The 17,408-nt window shown below is 39.2% G+C and overlaps 2 protein-coding genes across 2 annotated transcripts; both read left to right on the plus strand.

The window, feature by feature from the left end:
• The first annotated feature begins 9,055 nt into the window (after positions 1 to 9,055).
• On the plus strand, positions 9,056 to 11,188 carry LOC133959382 (type-2 ice-structuring protein-like). The gene is made up of 9 exons (XM_062394537.1): positions 9,056 to 9,179; positions 9,272 to 9,381; positions 9,646 to 9,699; positions 9,796 to 9,831; positions 9,912 to 9,962; positions 10,047 to 10,138; positions 10,295 to 10,420; positions 10,520 to 10,616; positions 10,777 to 11,188. The coding sequence occupies exons 2-9, from the start codon at positions 9,318 to 9,320 to the stop codon at positions 10,845 to 10,847; spliced, it is 591 nt and encodes a 196-aa protein (XP_062250521.1). The 5' UTR covers positions 9,056 to 9,179; positions 9,272 to 9,317; the 3' UTR covers positions 10,848 to 11,188.
• A 2,820-nt stretch (positions 11,189 to 14,008) lies between these two features.
• Positions 14,009 to 16,110, plus strand: LOC133959381 (ladderlectin-like). The gene is made up of 9 exons (XM_062394536.1): positions 14,009 to 14,120; positions 14,213 to 14,322; positions 14,588 to 14,641; positions 14,732 to 14,773; positions 14,854 to 14,904; positions 14,988 to 15,079; positions 15,226 to 15,351; positions 15,452 to 15,548; positions 15,706 to 16,110. Exons 2-9 carry the CDS (start codon positions 14,259 to 14,261, stop codon positions 15,774 to 15,776), a joined length of 597 nt encoding a protein of 198 aa, XP_062250520.1. The 5' UTR covers positions 14,009 to 14,120; positions 14,213 to 14,258; the 3' UTR covers positions 15,777 to 16,110.
• Positions 16,111 to 17,408: the final 1,298 nt, after the last annotated feature.

The following is a 17,408-nucleotide window of genomic DNA, read 5'->3' on the forward strand; positions in this document are numbered from 1 at the left end:
CTGTTACATAACCATCAGATGAGATCAATGTGTATTTTTACACAAGACGCGTACTGCTATTGCTCTAAAGGTCTGTGTGATTCAACCTATAACACGCTGAGGAGATTATATATCCTATCTGGTGTTGGAGCCTCAGGAGCATCGAGGAGGAGCCAGACAATGTTAACAAGAACATCAGGGTTACTTTTCTTGACCTGCTGCCATGGTGACCCAACCCTGGATAGGCAACAGGAAGTGAATTGACAGATGATTAAATCACATTTCAGGTTGAGTCCAATTATTCTTGGGATCGGGCGTGACTATCCTCAGGTCTTGTTGATATCATCTCTTTTAGCTTTTGGAAAATGTGTGGATGCAGATCAGGTTCAGGGTCATTGTGTATATTTCAGACTTTGGTCCTGTGCAGACCTCGATCATGGATGTGATGATAAGATTTAAAGATACAAAATGTTATTGAAACCATATTGGAGCTGTATCTCTAAACAGAGGCCAGTAGTTTCCTCTTGCTTCCAGTCCGAGAGCCTTAGGAGGAAGGTTGGCATTTGCATGTGTTGAGGATGTTCCGACTAGTTTTCAAAGTTCGAGAGGTTCAAACTAACAGATTGGAATATATGGCCGTGCATCTCTTGCCAAGGTCTACTGGACCTATGGATTATGGATGGAGTTCAGCATAGGTCAGGTTTACCACTAGCAGGAATCCTTTCAGCTGCCAGTTTAAGTGGAGGCAGATCAGGGAGTATGGACCGAGTGGTAACTGGACCGAGTGGTAACTCAACTTTGGTTGACCTGAGATTTTCTCTCCATAAAGGGTTAAAGGGTGATGAAGACGTATATGGTTGAAGGGGTGTAACAGGAAAATGGTCCGGTTGAGTACTTCTAACAGAAACGTCTGTCCGTCTGCAGAGGGATCATACTGACCATGACTGACTGAACATTTATTAAATTATGATCATAGAAATGATACAAATTGTTAGTTGATTGGTACCACCAAGTTTCGTGGTTATCCATCGCATAATAATAAATATAATGACAAAACAGACACAGACGACAAACAAGACCTCCTAGTTTAGGGGTAATTTAACAAAGAGACAGTGCAGGTTTATTTTGTTAATTCCCTCAATGGATAAGTACTTATTTTTTAGCACGAGCTTATAAAAGGGTCGTCATGAATATTTATATAAATTATGATTCAATTAAAGTGTGTGTGTATATTGACACTAAATAGTAAGTTATAATAAGCAGAGCAGATAAAACAAGCATTTTTAAAAGTGATCATCTGTAATTACACTCATGCATTTAGAGCGTTTCAGGGCAGACTAAAACATGGGAAAGTGCTCGTCTCTCTACAAACCAAATGAGCAATGTGCGCTCTAATGTGGCAGTGGGTTAGAAGGGCTGACTCAACTGTAATGAGACATTAATGAAGACGTTAGTTAATTTGGGATGGCGAGGTGGAAAGGAGAGAAGGAGGGAGGAGGAAGGAGGAGACAAGGGTACAGGGAAGCACCAGCTGCTTTTCCAGATGATCCGTGTGGGGGGACACAGCTGTCCTCTCCACCTGACTCCTCCCTCTCCGTCTCCTCCTCCCCTCTCTCCATCGCCACGACACTCTTCACAATCCACTTCAGCAAAACGACCTTAATGAAGATTTATTACCTCAACTACCGCTTAATCCAACGGTGGCCGTACAGATCAAAAACCCCAACACACCTCTTCCTTTTAATGTGTGGACAAGAGTGTTTCCCTCCCTCTCCATCATGCTGGACAGCGCCGCTCTCTGTGGGTAATGTTTATGATACACTTGAACTGAGCGCTGGCGGAGGCTGTTCTGAGTGAGAGCAGTAAAAATTCAATATTATGGTAGCGGATGGCAGCAACTTCCACAAGCATATGGACTCCCAGGCAATTCTAGGCATGTACGTAGCGGAGATGAATCACAGATGGGGAGTAAAACGGAGGAGTCCAACCTTATGTCATAAATGAAAAGTGGAAATAAAGGCGGAACGTAATGTTCCCAATACAGGATACTTAAATATAAGTGCTCTCGGAGGCTGTAATGACACTGTAGAATAATAAACTTATGGGTGCACACACCAATGCTTCATTAATCTTAAAGATCATGAAATATTCATCCAGTGTTCTCAAAGCAATATGGACAAAGTCGTATCTGTGCTGGTCGAGCTCAAGTAATTCAGATCAGATGGTGTGCGGTCTCTTAACTACGCTTCAATGACACATCCCTTTGATTTGCTTTTCCTTCCATTGTTCATTGTTCTCATGAGACACATAATGTGAAAACAATAAACAGGAAGTGGCTGGAGGCAGATTATTTTCCACATCATAACTTTGATCAACTGCAACATGAAAAAATCTGAGGCGGGGTTAGAATTTCAATCACTTGATTCTTTGACGGGATGGCGTCACAATTTATTTGTCATAACCATAGAGTGAATATGAAGATGGACAACATGACAGCTCCCCAACAGTGAAGTCTTGTCAATTTGATTGCCCCCTGGTGGCTGGTTGCAGTATAGGTCATAGACCCTGCCTCCTACATATCGGTGGATGGGTAATACACCAAACTAACAAGTCAAAGTACAAGAGAAATAAGCTATTTGTTATTCGATGCTCCATCGCTACGGCTCAGACCCCAAATTACATCACCTGCACTCAAGCTCATTTTTATACAACAGGAGGATGTGGAGAAATGTCTTCCATTTTATATATAGTCTGTAATTCACTATAATGTCACCTGGAAAGATTTAGAGAAATTTTTGTGCTTTGTTTATTTTCATGTTTTCATCAATCCTGGTAGGATGTAGAGACAACAGTGCATGTCTGTGTGTATGTGTGTGTGTGTGTGTCTGTGTGTTTGTAATTATCTTCTCTTGAGGGTGTCTTTCACCACAAAAAGGCAGAGTAGCTTAAACACTTCTCCTGACAGGAGAATAATACCAGCTCCTCCAAATTAAATGCTGTAAAAATATCTCATTTGAGGCAGCTCAGCATTTTATTTTTCAACGTTGTGCACCCGTTTAGAGACTTAAATTGCAGTTGAATCATTACAATAAAACCTGTTTTTTATTTAACAACAAAAGCAACAATACAGTGTGTTAAACAAGGGTAACTGTATTCTCACTTCAATAAATGTTTTCGGTGAGAACATCACAGTCTAGAGCATAAACATCTGTCTTGTGTAGGCCACTCAAGTTTCTGGCTTTCGCATAAATAGCATCTTTTATTGAATTTGTATTGTTGCGTTGAACTGTGGCATTTGTGTGTTCAGTGCATGGATGTGCACGCTGAGTCACACTCAACTCAACAAAAGAAGTCAGCGTGTCTCAGTCGGGGTGGTGAACCACAGTTTAAGAAAAACCACGAACACAAGGGATTATATGGATGAGGAAGTGTTTACATCTCTTCACGTCTATAAGTAAGCTTGGTTACACAGAAGGGATCGGCACGCAGAAACATCATCGCCTCCTAAAGCTCTTTGCTGTAAATGTTGCATATTTGTTATGCCGAGAAACACGTTCTTTGACCTCATGTGACCTTTGTAGAATTTAAGTGCACAACTCAACGGGTATACAACATAGTTCTGGTTGTTTATAGACATTTTAATGTCGCTAGACTCTGTGAAGTCAAGCGAGGATGACTTACTGCCCCAATGGGCCCCGGACAGGTTTAAAAGCATGTAATCATCCTCGGAACATGTTTTTACTTTGGCAGAAAGATAGAATCACAGCACAATCTTAATTATAACTGCCTGGGGGAGGAGATGCAGAGGAGAAGAGGCTCCAGACTTTCAAACATTGACGCATCAGGAGCTGCCTGGTGTGATGCTGGCCGACTCAAGGGTACTTGAGGGCAGCGGAGGGGGAAGAACCGTTCTTACTCATCTGTGCTCCTACACATATTTTTTCCAGCCGGTCTGTGAATACAAGCAAAGACCAAATCCTTTAAGGCGTTTCTTCCAACTTTAAACATGCAGGTTCCTTTACCTTTAACTGCTCATGACCAAGAATGTTAAAAAACTAGTTTTTTTACATGAATATAATGAAAGTTGGACCAGATACAGCCTAAGCTCAAGGCGTTATGTTTTCAGGTTGTCCATCCCTTCTATTCTTATGAACACAATACACACAACAACTCCTCAAGGGAATTTCTTTAAATTTGGTTCAAATGTTCACTCAGACTCACAGATGAATTGATAAGAGTTTGATGGTCAAAGGTCAAGCTGCTGTGACCTTACGTAAACACGTTTAGGGTTTTGTAAATGCAGCAGTTCAGTAAAAGATGGAGGAAATGTCTTCAAATCAGACAAAAAGATTGTGATCTCAGAAAGAAAATGTGTAGCCTCTGCCTTTGTGGTATTTCTTCAAATTTTAACCATGGATTCAACGACTAATAGATCTAACTGCAGTTGTCAAAGGTTAAAGGTCATGGTAACCTCGCACGAGTCTGGGAAAAAATTGATGCCTGACACTGTGCAGGTTGGCGGAGGCATACAACCACAATGTGGTAATTCTTAATTGTGGGCTTTAGAATATGTAAAAACAAAATCACCATATTATACTATGCACTTTAGTGTGGCACCTTGGTGGGCAGCATGTGGCAGGTTTTCTCTACCTGGCAGGAGCTGCTTTCCACTTGTGCTTACCCGAGCCGTCTCCATTTTTTTTATGGCCACTGCCCAGATGTTGAGGTCTGACGTGGTCATTGCCGAGTTAGAGTCCATGGTCATGTTACCAGTCCCATCTGGAGAGAGACTCACAAGAGATTTTAAATCCTCTTGTTGTATCCTTATTCAGCTACTACGAGAAGAAGTGCATTGATTTAGACGGGATAAAGGACGGTCCAAGGTCAAAACCAGAATTACATTCAAAGGTTTTCAGATCTCAGACTTTTTTTTATGACTCAATCCTCATTGATATGAGAGCTTTGTTATCTCTGCTGTCATTTCAAATTTGGCCTTTTGTCACAGGAGAGATAGGCGCTGAGGCCACCGTGACCCTGAAGTGAGTCTGACTTCCTATTGACTTTTACGACTCATTCCTCCTCCTGCTGTTGTTTGCTCAATCTCTGCTCACCAGGTTCAGCAGCCCGGCCTCCCGGCGCCTCAACTGACCTGGGAACTCTTACTAATCATCAGTACGATAATCATACAAGTCTCTTTATTCATAAACGTAATAAACATGAAACACAAATTTCTTACAACATGCTACAAAATATCAGAGGAAGCTCCAATGTTTTCAGTTTGTTAAGACTAGAACCTTAGTGACAACTACTCAGATCTGATTATTTTTGGACCATAGATTGGAGATTCTTAATTGTCTTTGTTTTTTTAGGTTTGTCGTGATTACCACCGTAATTATTCACATTTTAATTGGACATTTAACAGAATATTTTACTAATGTATTCTGTATCCTTATTGTCTGCTCTTCACAAATATATAAGCTTGTTATTTGATCGTTTACACTTCACAATGAAAGCTCTTTGAATGCTTTACGAGCCTGATTGGTTATTCCTGACCTTCACTACTACTTGTTATTATTATCATTACTCTCGAAGTATATATTAATTATATTGTATGACATAGGATAACATGTGCGATTCCTCTCACTTCCTCTCCCACCTTTTTAATTCGAGTTGGCTGTCTGCCGCAGTCTGTAATAAAATCCTCAGAAGTGTGATAAACAGTGACCCTGACCAAAGTTCATCTTGACAAGCTGCACAGGCATGAAGCATTCTGCACATGACATTTGCTCAAAGCAAAGTACAAACCCAGACATTATTTCCGAGGCATGAAACACAGAAAATACTCCCACCTATTACAAACGCACACATAAGCTACCTCACAAAACCACAGGCTCATGGTTTTCTGCCAAGTCCTAAATCTGGCATAGAAAAACAAATATATTCATATCCCCACAGAAAAAAAAAACAACCTGCAGTAAAGTCAACAGGAACAAATCGTACATCCACCGGTGGCTCAATCTCCCGATCTGGAGTTCATTCCACATTTCTAAATACTCGTACGCCTCTCGCTGTGTGAGCTCTCCCTGGCAGACCTGTAAATTACTGAGGAGCGGCGGCGGCGGCGGCTGCTGGCTGAGCCGAAAGCCTGTCCTCCTCTTCCCTGACACCAGGTTTAACACAAACATGCAGTGTACGGCACTGGGATTTCATTTCTAAAAAGTATTCAATGTCTCCCAATGTGTGTGTGTGTGTCCAATATTCACATTTATGTTTGTCATGGTATCTACCAAAACACTGGGACATTTTTTTGCCATCACTATTTTAACTAAAGCTTATAAACAGAAGAGTTAGGTGTTTATTTTGTACATGACTGTAAATATGAAAGTGTAACATGGTTGTGACATTTCTGCCATAAACATCACATAAAATCTTGAATATTTATAGTTAGTTTTAAATAATAAATGCTGTATACGTGTAAATATGCTTTTTGACAAAGGGGCACCCATCCTATCAGCATGCTTGTCATAAAGCAACGGGGCTGTTGTACATTTCCTTTCATTCTCTTTCATAATATTCTCGGGAAAATGGCCCCAACACAGCGACAGCCTGGCTCATTAAAGTGGTATTCATTAACTTGCGTCTGCATGTTGCCATGGCCAGGCCCGATTGCACGTTCATTGTGGTGGTGTGGTTGTGTTAATGTTCCCCGACAACAGCATCACAGGCCTGTTAACCGCTGACAACCCCATTAGCTGTCCTGGTGACCGGGCGGCAGCACAGTCAGAGGAGCGATACAGTGGGAAGAGAGGAATTATATCAATCAATCAATCCATCAATCAAATTGTATTTATATAGCCCATATTCACAAATTACAATTCGTCTCATAGGGCTTTAACAGGGTGTGACATCCTATGTCCTTAACCCTCAGCAAGAGTAAGGAAAAACTACTAAAAACCCTTTTACAGGGTAAAAATACATAGAAACCTCAGAAAGAGCCACATGTGAGGGATCCCTCTCCCAGGACGGACAGAAGTGCAATCGATGCAACGTGTAGGAAATCATCATCAAGATTAAAGTTTTTAGCAGCATTGATGAGGGTAGACTTCCCGAAGGACAACCCCAACATGACATGCCAAGCAGTCCCGCTGCAATCACAGTCCATGGTCAGCAACCAGCAGGACCAAGATCCACCATCCAGACCAGACGCCACTCCATTCCTCAGTCACCGTCCACCGCCGCCCACCAGGACCCACCACGAGCCACCGCCGCGGTCCTGGTCCACCACCCACACCCAATGCCAACGCGACAAATGGTCCGCCACCACGATCAGCCCACACGACACGGAATCCGCCACACTGGATCCACCATCGCGACCCCCGATGCACGATTCACAAACCGAAATCCATGGTGCGGCAACAGAGGCCCTGGATCTGCGGGTGATAAAGCAAAGGGATTCCGGGGAAGGGGGATAGGGATGGAGAAGACAAAACACAAGGAGTTTTTAAAAAGTCGGTGTGAAAACTTGTGCAGGCTTCAGCAGTACACGGCCCACCGACCTGCTGGCAGTGAGATGTTGACGAGTGATGCTGTCAGAAAGCGTCCGATTTGGCCGGTTCCCAAAAATACTTTCCCAGCTACTATTTCTCACCCAGTGACGCTGCAGCTTTTCTCTACGATCGTCCCACTCACCACATTCTTACGTCTTTTTAGCAAATCAGATTGCGTGCCAGCTCAGAGTTAGTCACAGCGTAACGTGGCTGGTCTGCGGGGGAGATGTTCCTTTGAAAGACAAAGAGTGCAACAGCATCAGTTTCCCATTAGTTGAAAAATGATGAATCAGTCCCTGCAAAGTTTCTATAATTTGTCGGCAATGAGAAGCTCAAAGCTCCAGGAGGCATGATGGCAATAATCCTGGCCAGGAAATCAGGCACCAGCTCAGGTGTTTTATAAAATTAGGAGTCAACGACCTTCAGCAAATGTAATATTAATTTAGAGAACACATTTCAAGACACTCTGTCTTTACGTGCAGATTTGTCAAAAAAGTGGTATTCTGAATAAATCCTCTATGTAACCTTAAGAACATTTCATCATTCAACATCTGCAGTCCAACACATTGAATTACAAAAGAATACAATGTCAATGCAACAATAATAAAATATATTACCAGATCAAAATGGTGAAAAGGCCCAAACTAAGTAACTACATATAAGAATAATAACAATAAAAGAAGACATTACACAAAAACAGTTGTGTTACATCTAAACAGCTAAAATAATCAGAAAAATACATAATGAATGCATGTCTGTAATAAATAGATTAACCTCAATACAAATTGCAGTATCTATATACTGCAATTTGTATATTTCAGTTCATGATTGAAATTCCAGTTCACCAGTTGACTGTGTTTGTTCATGTGTATGTGCGTTTTTGCAGTTTTCCTGTTCACTTTCTTTATTAAGCTTTTTACAGTGTATATCACACACATGGAACTTCCTGTGGCCAAAGAAGGACTAACTGTACTTGTAATATTTAAATATTCAATTTTGTTTCCCATTTTTTTATTAATTTATATTAATTGTAAACCTACTTGGCTAAAAACCTGATTCTGATTCTTGTTTATTGAGTGTTATTGTTGGATGTAACATTCCATTACTTTTTGTTATTTGTAAATTTTCTGCTTTCATTTTCCAAACTGCAGTACAGAAATGTTTTAAATCCTGCTTTAGTCACTTAAAAGTGAAAAGGGTTTATTGTTACAAAATAAGAATATTCTTAGAACTATTAGCACCATAATAATGTATAATTTCTTAACGTCTAATCCCAGTACAAATGCCTTGCTAAAGTCATTGTTTACATTTGTCAATCAAATGTTCAAATAAGAGCTGTCAGGTATTTTCTGGGTCACAGCATCATTAATGTTTTATCACTTTATAATTCAGGTCATCACTTTATCAGTCCAATCAATAATAGTTGATACAAATATTTCCTTATTGGCTTCACATTTTATTGTGTTTTTATTCAAGGTTGTCTTCAAGAGATAAAAAAGACAAATAAAGTTTTAGATCAAAGTGCATTGATCACATGCTGCTCTGTGCTCTACCTGGGGTTCAGGTTTGTATATAAAGAGCAGAGCAGCCTCCTCTTCATCACTGCAGCATCAGCTGATACCTGAAGAACCTCAACACACATCTACCACACAGGTAAGACTCCTGCTCTTTCTCCGTCTCATTCCACAGAAGTCCATTCTATTTTCTGCCTGTTAACTGGTTTGATTGTCTCTGACTCCCTCCAGACATTAAGTCTCTTCATCAATCTTCATCGTCCTCAACATCTTCATCATGAAGACCCTCCTCCTCCTCACGGTTTTGCTCAGCACTGTTCTTGCTGTCACAGCCATACCAGGTCAGATTCACTTTTCACACCGTTTAATGTCATCTGAAACATTTGTGCAGGTTATCAGAAGTAAAAAGGTAAATTACTTGCTGCACAACATGAAATATGATTTTTTTGAAATGTAGATGTAAATGAAATGATAAGCAACTGTTAAGGACAAAATGGACCATATGAATCCCTGAAGACCTTTGTGTTGGAATATGTTATGAAGTAAATAAATTAAATCATAGACCAGTGACGTGAAGCTTCCATTGTCTTCTGTTCTCTGTTTAGTCGAAGCCGTTGAACCAGTTGAAGAAAAACAGGAGCTGCAGGAGGAAAACCTGGGTAAGATGCTCTCACATAGAAAACAACCTGAACAACCAACTGTGTGTTTGACTGATCGGTCTGTAACAGAGCTCCTGTTTTCTCTTTCGGTCTCAGTGGCAGAAAATGAAGCTGGAGAGTTTGTTCCTGAAGGTAAAGAGATGAATGAATGAGTGAATAATTATATTCTGTGTTTAATAGTGAAATAATATGATCTTGTTTTTCATTTTCAGCACAAGAGCCTGAGATGTTGCCTGCTGAAGAGATGGCTCCTTCACGCAAAGGTTGGTTGTCTTTAAATGAAACATTGGAAACAGGCTCTGTCTGTACAATGTAATGACGTCACATTGCTCCTCTCTGCTCTGTAGGTCGTTTCTTCTTGTGTCCTGCTGGTTGGGAGAGATACAAGAGCAGCTGCTATCTGTATGTGAGCGCTAGCAAATCCTGGAGCAACGCTGCGGTAAATTCACCCAAAGATTCACTTGCAGCTAAAAAACTGAGTGTACCTGCTGATCAAATGACAACTGGTCTTTCATTAACATGAAATACTTCATTCATACCTTAACATAATATATGACTGTATTCTTGTGTGTGTGTCTGTTTGTGTCACTTTCAGGCCAATTGCAATAATCTTGGAGCCACCCTGGCGTCTGCCCATGATTTGTTTGAGTACAGCTTCCTGCAGCAGCTGACCCTTAGGGCAGGGAGCTCCTATGCCTGGATGGGGGGACTTTACTTCCAGGTTATTACATTAAACAGCAAGAAACAAACGATTCATCGTCACAGTTAAAAGTCTGATAAAAGTCTGCTGGTTGTTAAACTTCATGTGACGTGTGTCCAGGGCTGGAGGTGGGTTGACCAGAGTCCCTGGAACTACAACTTCTGGTACACCCAGAACAGCGTCAGCGCATACCAGTGCCTCTACGTCAGATCCACCAGTACGATAACATTTCTATCAGTCACATCAATTCTTAACTCTTCATCAGCTAGCACCATATGTGCTTTATAAAAAAGATCAAAGACTGGTTCTCATTATAGGTGAAATCTGGCTTGTATTATCTGAGCATAACATTAATGAACCCATTCTTTCTCTTTCAGCTGGTTGGGCCAATAATGCCTGTACTACTGGATGGCCGTCCATCTGTAGGAAGGGCACTGATACCTGCTAAACCTGACAGTAGCACACACGTGTTTACTGACCTCAATCATCATTAGAATGTGATGGAGGACATTTTGCCTGTTAGCTTACCAGTGATTTGAAAAATATGATCAATCTGTCCTGGCTCAGGAGTTTGCAGTGTTTGTGGAGAGTGTTTCTGCAGTGACAGATCTGTTGATGGCTGCTTGCTGTATATGATACTTCTTCAATCTTAATGTTATGTAATCAAATCCTACGATATGTAAACAGATTTTGTTGTGTTTTTGTACTATGGAATATTAGTTTTTTGATGATGAATAATGATCAGAGGATGTTAAAATGTATTAAATAAATAAAGGAAAAGAACATTGATCAGTGTTATTCTTGCTCCATTCAGCAGCATTAGCAGCTGTTCGCTATTCAATAAATATAATAATGTAGAAAATAAAGTACAACTCCAAGAATCTTCTGATGCTTGATTACATGTAATCACTGTTTACCACTGCTGTTGTATTACTCTATAAGTTTAACATACAGGATGGCTCATTAAAGACCTGAAAGACCTATTAAAATGTAAAAAATCTCAAAGTTAAAGTTAAAGAGAGTCAAAACAAATATTTCAACATCCAGCCCTTTGTTCAGATGAGCACCAACGTATGATGTTTTCTTTCTTAGGCCCATGTCTCATCCCTCCATTTAGTTTCATGGAAATCTGCTCTAAAGTTTTTTGTGTGATCCTGCTGAAAACCAACAAACCATCCAAAAACAAATCAATAGACAGGGAAGAAAACATAACCTTATTGGTGGAGACCATTAACTCGTTTTGTGATTGGCCAGTGAGCCAAGAAAGAGAACACGCCCCCAGCATGCTCTCATGTGGACAGTCCACTGGGCCACTTTGAATCTATTACATTGGGTTAATGTCACCACATGATCCTTAGATAAAGTACCCTAAAAACGTTGCCCCTCATTGAAATCAGAGAGAAACAACATGTCTTCTTCAAATTCAAGGAGTGTCTCCATGTTGACCTTGTGACTGATTTCAATTAGATTCTGGTAAAGTGTTTTGTGACATCATGATATTGAAATTTTAAAAACATTTTAAAAAGCAAATCAATTGATCCTGTGTGATCTGCAGACACATTGAGTTGTGAGTCATCGGCATAACTATGCAACTCATTTTCACCTCTTGAAGACTTTGATGTTTTGTATGTGATGTTGCACTGAACCTGTGTTCTCAGGTGAGGAAGATCCTAAATCCACAACATGAAAACTGCTACAGCAGGAAAACACAAGCACAACACAGTCATGAATAAAGACATAAAATATGTAGTCCTGTAACCGAGCATGATTTAGAGATTGTTACAAATAATTACACAATTGCATGTACTTTTAACACAACTTATAAAAAAACACCTCTTCTAGAAATGAGAGAACTTCAGTTTTAGGGTGACATTGTTTATGGAGTGGAAATACTCCAATTTATTCATTGTTTCATGTTTGAATTTCCAGTTCAACAGTCTACTGTGTTTGTTCATGTGTACGTGTAGTTTTGCAGTTTTCCTTAGAAATTTCCTGGGTTGTTTATCTTTCAGGGCACTGGCACTTTTACAAAAACTGTTTTATCACTTTAACCCTATTAGATCATTAACTATATTACAGCCACAACAGTTTTACTTCTGCAGTTTGGTCAGTGTGTCTGCTCTGGTGTTTAAAGTTTTATTGTGGGAGTTGTTTTAACAACATACGACAAAAAACAAATGATAAAAAAATGTGTTGTATGCATTTTGAAGATGAAAAGGAAGTGAACAGGAATCATTGGGGTTGTTTTCTAATCTGAACTCATTCACACTGTTCACTTTTTATGGCAGATTTTTCTCTACGATTGTCCAACTCACCACATTCTTACGTCTACTCAGGTGTTTTATCAAATGAGGAGTCGACGACCTTCAGCCAACGATGTGGTTGTACTAATATTTTATAGAGCACATTTCAAGATGCTAAGTGTCTTTACCTGCAATTTTGGCAAAAAGGTGTTTGGCAAAAGTTGGCATTGGTCATTCACAGAACTTAAACCTCTGTAATCTGAATTGAACCTCTCTGTACCCTTAAGAACATTTCATGATTTCAACATCTGCAGTCCAACCCATTGAATTAAAAAAATTATACAATGTCAAGGCAACAATAATAAAATGTATTACCAGATGAAAATGGGAAAAAGGCCAAATTTAAACATATAGTTTTGAGTTTTTCAAGGGTATTTGAAAAAAAAATTCAATAATTACAAAAAGAATAAGAACATAAAAAGAAGGACATTAAACCAAAAGTAAATAAAAATAAAAGGATTAACAGCAAAAATAATCAGAAAAAGACAATGAATGCATGTCCTTAATATTTATAAATATATATATATATATATATTGACCTCAATACAAATTGCAGTATCTATATACTACAATTTGTTTATTTCAGTTCATGTGTAAGTGTGTTTTAGCAATTTTCCTTTAAATTTTACTCGGTTGTTTATCTTTCAGGGCACTGGCACATTTATATAAACTTTTTTATCACTTTAACCATGTTAGATAATTAACTATAACACAGCCACAACAGTTTTACTTTTAAAGTTCGGTCAGTGTGTCTGTTACGGTGTGTAAAGTTTTTTTCGTGGGTGATTGTTTTAAGAACATACAACAGTAAACAAATGATAAAGAAATGTGTTATAAACACTTTGAAGGTGAACAGGAAACATTGGGGTTTGTTTTATCTAAACTCATTCATACTGTTCACTTTCTTTATAAAGCGTATATCATCCAAACTGCAGTCCTGAAATGTTTGAATCCTGTTTCATTCACGTAATAGTGAATACAGTTTATTGTTACAGAATGAGAATATTCTTAGTACTATTTGAACCATAACAATGTATAATTTCTTAACGTCTAATCCCAGTACAAATGCCTTGCTGAAGTCATTGTTTTACTTTTTTTCAATCACATATTCAAATAAGAGCTGTCAGGTATTTTATGGGTCACAGAATCATTAATGTTTTCTCACTTTATCAGTCCAATCAATAATAGTTGATAAAAATATTTCCGTTTTGGCTTCACGTTTTATTATGTTTTTTATTCAAGGTTGTCTTCAAGAGATAAAAAAGACAAATAAAGTTTTAGATCAAAGTGCATTAATCACATGATGCTCTGTGCTCTACCTGGGGTTCAGGTTTCTATATAAAGAGCAGAGCAGCTTCCTCTTCATCACTGCAGCATCAGCTGATACCTGAAGAACCTCAACACACATCTACCAAACGGTAAGACTCCTGCTCTTTCTCCGTCTCATTCCACAGAAGTCCATTTTATTTTCTGCCTGTTAACTGGTTTGATTGTCTCTGACTCACTCCAGACTTTTAGTCTCTTCATCAATCTTCATCGTCCTCAACATCTTCATCATGAAGACCTTCCTCCTCCTCACGGTTGTGCTCAGCAGTATTCTTGCTGTCACAGCGCAAGCAGGTCAGATCAACTTTTCACCTCGTTTATTGTTTTCAGATACAGTTGTGCAGCTCCACATTTTATCAGAATTAAACAGGTAAATTACTTGCTGCACAACATGAAATATGATTTTAGAAATGTAAATGTAAATGAAAAGATAAGCAACCGGACAAAATGCACCATAGGAATCCCTGAAGAACTTTGTGTCTGATTATGTTATGAAGTAAATGAATTGAAACATAGACCAGTGACGTGAAGCTTCCATTTCCTTCTGTTCTCTGCTTAGTTGAAGCCGTTGAACCAGTTGAAGAAAAACAGGAGCTGCAGGAGGAAAACCTGGGTAAGATGCTCTCACATAGAAAACAACCTGAACAACCAAATGTGTGTTTGACTGATCAAACTGTAACAGAGCTCCTGTTTTCTCTTTCAGTCTCAGTGGCAGAAAATGAAGCTGGAGAGTTTGTTCCTGAAGGTAAAAAGATGAATGAATGATTGAATAATTATATTTTGTGTTTAATAGTGAAATAATATGATCATGTTTTTCATCTTTAGCAGAAGAGCCTGAGATGTTGTCTGCTGGAGAGATGGCTCCTTCAGTCGAAGGTTGGTTGTCTTTAAATGAAACATTGAAACAGACTCTGTCTGTACAATATAATGACGTCACACTGCTCTTCTCTGCTCTGTAGGTCGTTTCTTCTTGTGTCCTGCTGGTTGGGCGAGATACAAGAGCAGCTGCTATCTGTATGTGAGCGCTGGCAAATCCTGGAGCAACGCTGCGGTAAATTTACTCAAAGATTCACTTACAGCAAACAAACTGAGTGTACTTGCTGCTCAAATGACAACCGGCCTTTCTTTAACATGAAAAAACTTCATTCATTACCTTAACATAATATATGTCTGTACACGTGTGTGTGTCACTTTCAGGCCAATTGCAATAGTCTTGGAGCCACCCTGGCGTCTGCCCATGATTTGTTTGAGTACAGCTTCCTTCAGCAGCTGACCCTTAGGGCAGGAAGCTCCTATGCCTGGATGGGGGGACTTTACTTCCAGGTTATTACACAAAAAAAGACAGAAACAGACCATTCATCGTCACAGTTAAAAGTCTGATAAAAGTCTGATGGTTGTTAAATGTCATGTGACGTGTGTCCAGGGCTGGAGGTGGGTGGACCAGAGTCCCTGGAACTACAACTTCTGGAGCGCTCATCACACCGTCAGCCGATACCAGTGCCTCCACGTCAACAGCAGGGGTAAGATAACATTTCTATCAGTCACATCATTTCTTTACTCTTCATTTGCTAGCACCATACGTACTTTATAAAAAAAAAAGGCTGATGGTCATTATAGGTGAAATCAGACTCGTATTATCTGAGCATAACATTAATGAACCCATTCTTTCTGTTTCAGCTGGTTGGGCCAATAATGCCTGTACTACTGGATGGCCGTCCATCTGCAGGAAGGGCACTGATGGCTGCTAAACCTGACAGCAACACACACGTGTTTACTGACCTCAATCATCATTAGAATGTGAAGGAGGACATTTTGCCTGTTAGCTTACCAGTGATTTGAAAAAAATCATCAATCTGTCCTGGCTCAGGAGTTTTTAATGTGTTGGTGCAGAGTGTTTCTGCAGTCACAGATCTGTTGACAGCTTCGTGCTGTAAATGATACTTCTTCTATCTTAATGTGATGTAATCAGGTGCTGCGATATGTAAACGGGTTTTCTTGTGTTTTTGTACTTTGGAATATATGTTTGTTGATGAATAATGTTCAGACGATGGTAAAATGTATTAAATAAATAAATGAAATGAACATTGCACAGTGTTATTCTTGCTCCATTCAGCAGCATTATCATGTGTTCGCTATTCAATAATTATAATAATGTAGAATATAAAGTACAACTCCAAGAATCTTCAGATGCTTGATTACATCTAATCACTGTTTAACACTGCTTTTGTACTACTCTATAATGTTAACATGCAGGATGGCTCACAGGAGAGGGAATACCTCTGCAAAGGGCCAATAGTCTTAAATTCAATCAAGCTGAACCAGATTGCACAAACTCATAGATGATAGTTTTATAAATGTGCCTTCTTTTTCATCAGGATCCATTAATTATTTTCTGAGAGACCTATTAAAATATGAAAAATCTAAAAGTTAAAGTTAAAGAAAGTCAAAACAAATATTTCAGCCTCCAGCCCTTTGTTCAGATGAGCACCAACGTTTGTTGGTTTCTTTCTTAGGCCCATGTCTCATCCCTCTATCTAGTTTCATGGAAATCTGCTCTAAAGCTTTTTGTGTGATCCTGCTGACAACCAACAAACCATCCAACAAACAAATCAAGAGACAGGGAAGACAACGTAACCTTATATGTGAAGGTCATTAACTCGTTTGTGATTGGCCAGGGAGCCAAGAAAGAGAACACGCCCCCAGCGTGCTCTCATGTGGACAGTCCACTGACCCACTTTGAATTCATTACATTGGGTTAATGTCACAACATGATCCTTAAATAAAGTACCTTAAACAGTTTGTCTCTCATTGAAATCAGAGAGAAACAACATGTCTTCTTCAAATTCACAGTGTCTCCATATTGACATTGTGACTGATTTCGATTAGATTCTGGTAAAGTGTTGTGACATACTGACATCGAAATTTAAAAAACATTTTAAAAAGCAAATCAATTGATCCTGTGTGATATGATCTGCAGACACATTGAGTTGTGGGTCATTGGTATAACTATGCAACTAATTTTCACCTCTTGAAGATTTTGATGTTTTGTATGTGATGTTGCACTGAACCTGTGTTCTCCAGTGAGGAAGATCCTAAATCCACAACATGAAAACTGCTACAGCAGGAAAACACAAGCATAACACATTCATAAATAAAGACATTACAAAATATGTAGTCCTGTAAACGAGCATGATTGAGAGATTGTTGCAAATAATTACACAACCATATGTATTTTTAACTAAACTTATAATATAACACCACTTCCAGAAATGAGAGAACTTCAGTTTTAGAGTGACATTGTTTATGGAGTTAAAATACTCCAATTTGTTTATTGTTGCATATATTCATTTTCAGTTCCACAGTCAACTGTGTTTGTTCAT

Source organism: Platichthys flesus, chromosome 8 (assembly GCF_949316205.1).
Source record: "Platichthys flesus chromosome 8, fPlaFle2.1, whole genome shotgun sequence".
Lineage (NCBI taxonomy): Eukaryota > Metazoa > Chordata > Actinopteri > Pleuronectiformes > Pleuronectidae > Platichthys > Platichthys flesus.

Coding starts and splice junctions, on each gene's coding strand:
- LOC133959382 (XM_062394537.1), top strand. CDS start 9,318: ATGAAGACCCTCCTCCTCCTCACGGTTTTGCTCAGCACTGTTCTTGCT. Junction 9,832..9,911: donor TGGAGAGTTTGTTCCTGAAG/GTAAAGAGATGA, acceptor TTTCATTTTCAG/CACAAGAGCCTGAGATGTTG. Junction 10,139..10,294: donor AATCCTGGAGCAACGCTGCG/GTAAATTCACCC, acceptor TGTCACTTTCAG/GCCAATTGCAATAATCTTGG.
- LOC133959381 (XM_062394536.1), top strand. CDS start 14,259: ATGAAGACCTTCCTCCTCCTCACGGTTGTGCTCAGCAGTATTCTTGCT. Junction 14,323..14,587: donor TGCTGTCACAGCGCAAGCAG/GTCAGATCAACT, acceptor TTCTCTGCTTAG/TTGAAGCCGTTGAACCAGTT. Junction 15,080..15,225: donor AATCCTGGAGCAACGCTGCG/GTAAATTTACTC, acceptor TGTCACTTTCAG/GCCAATTGCAATAGTCTTGG.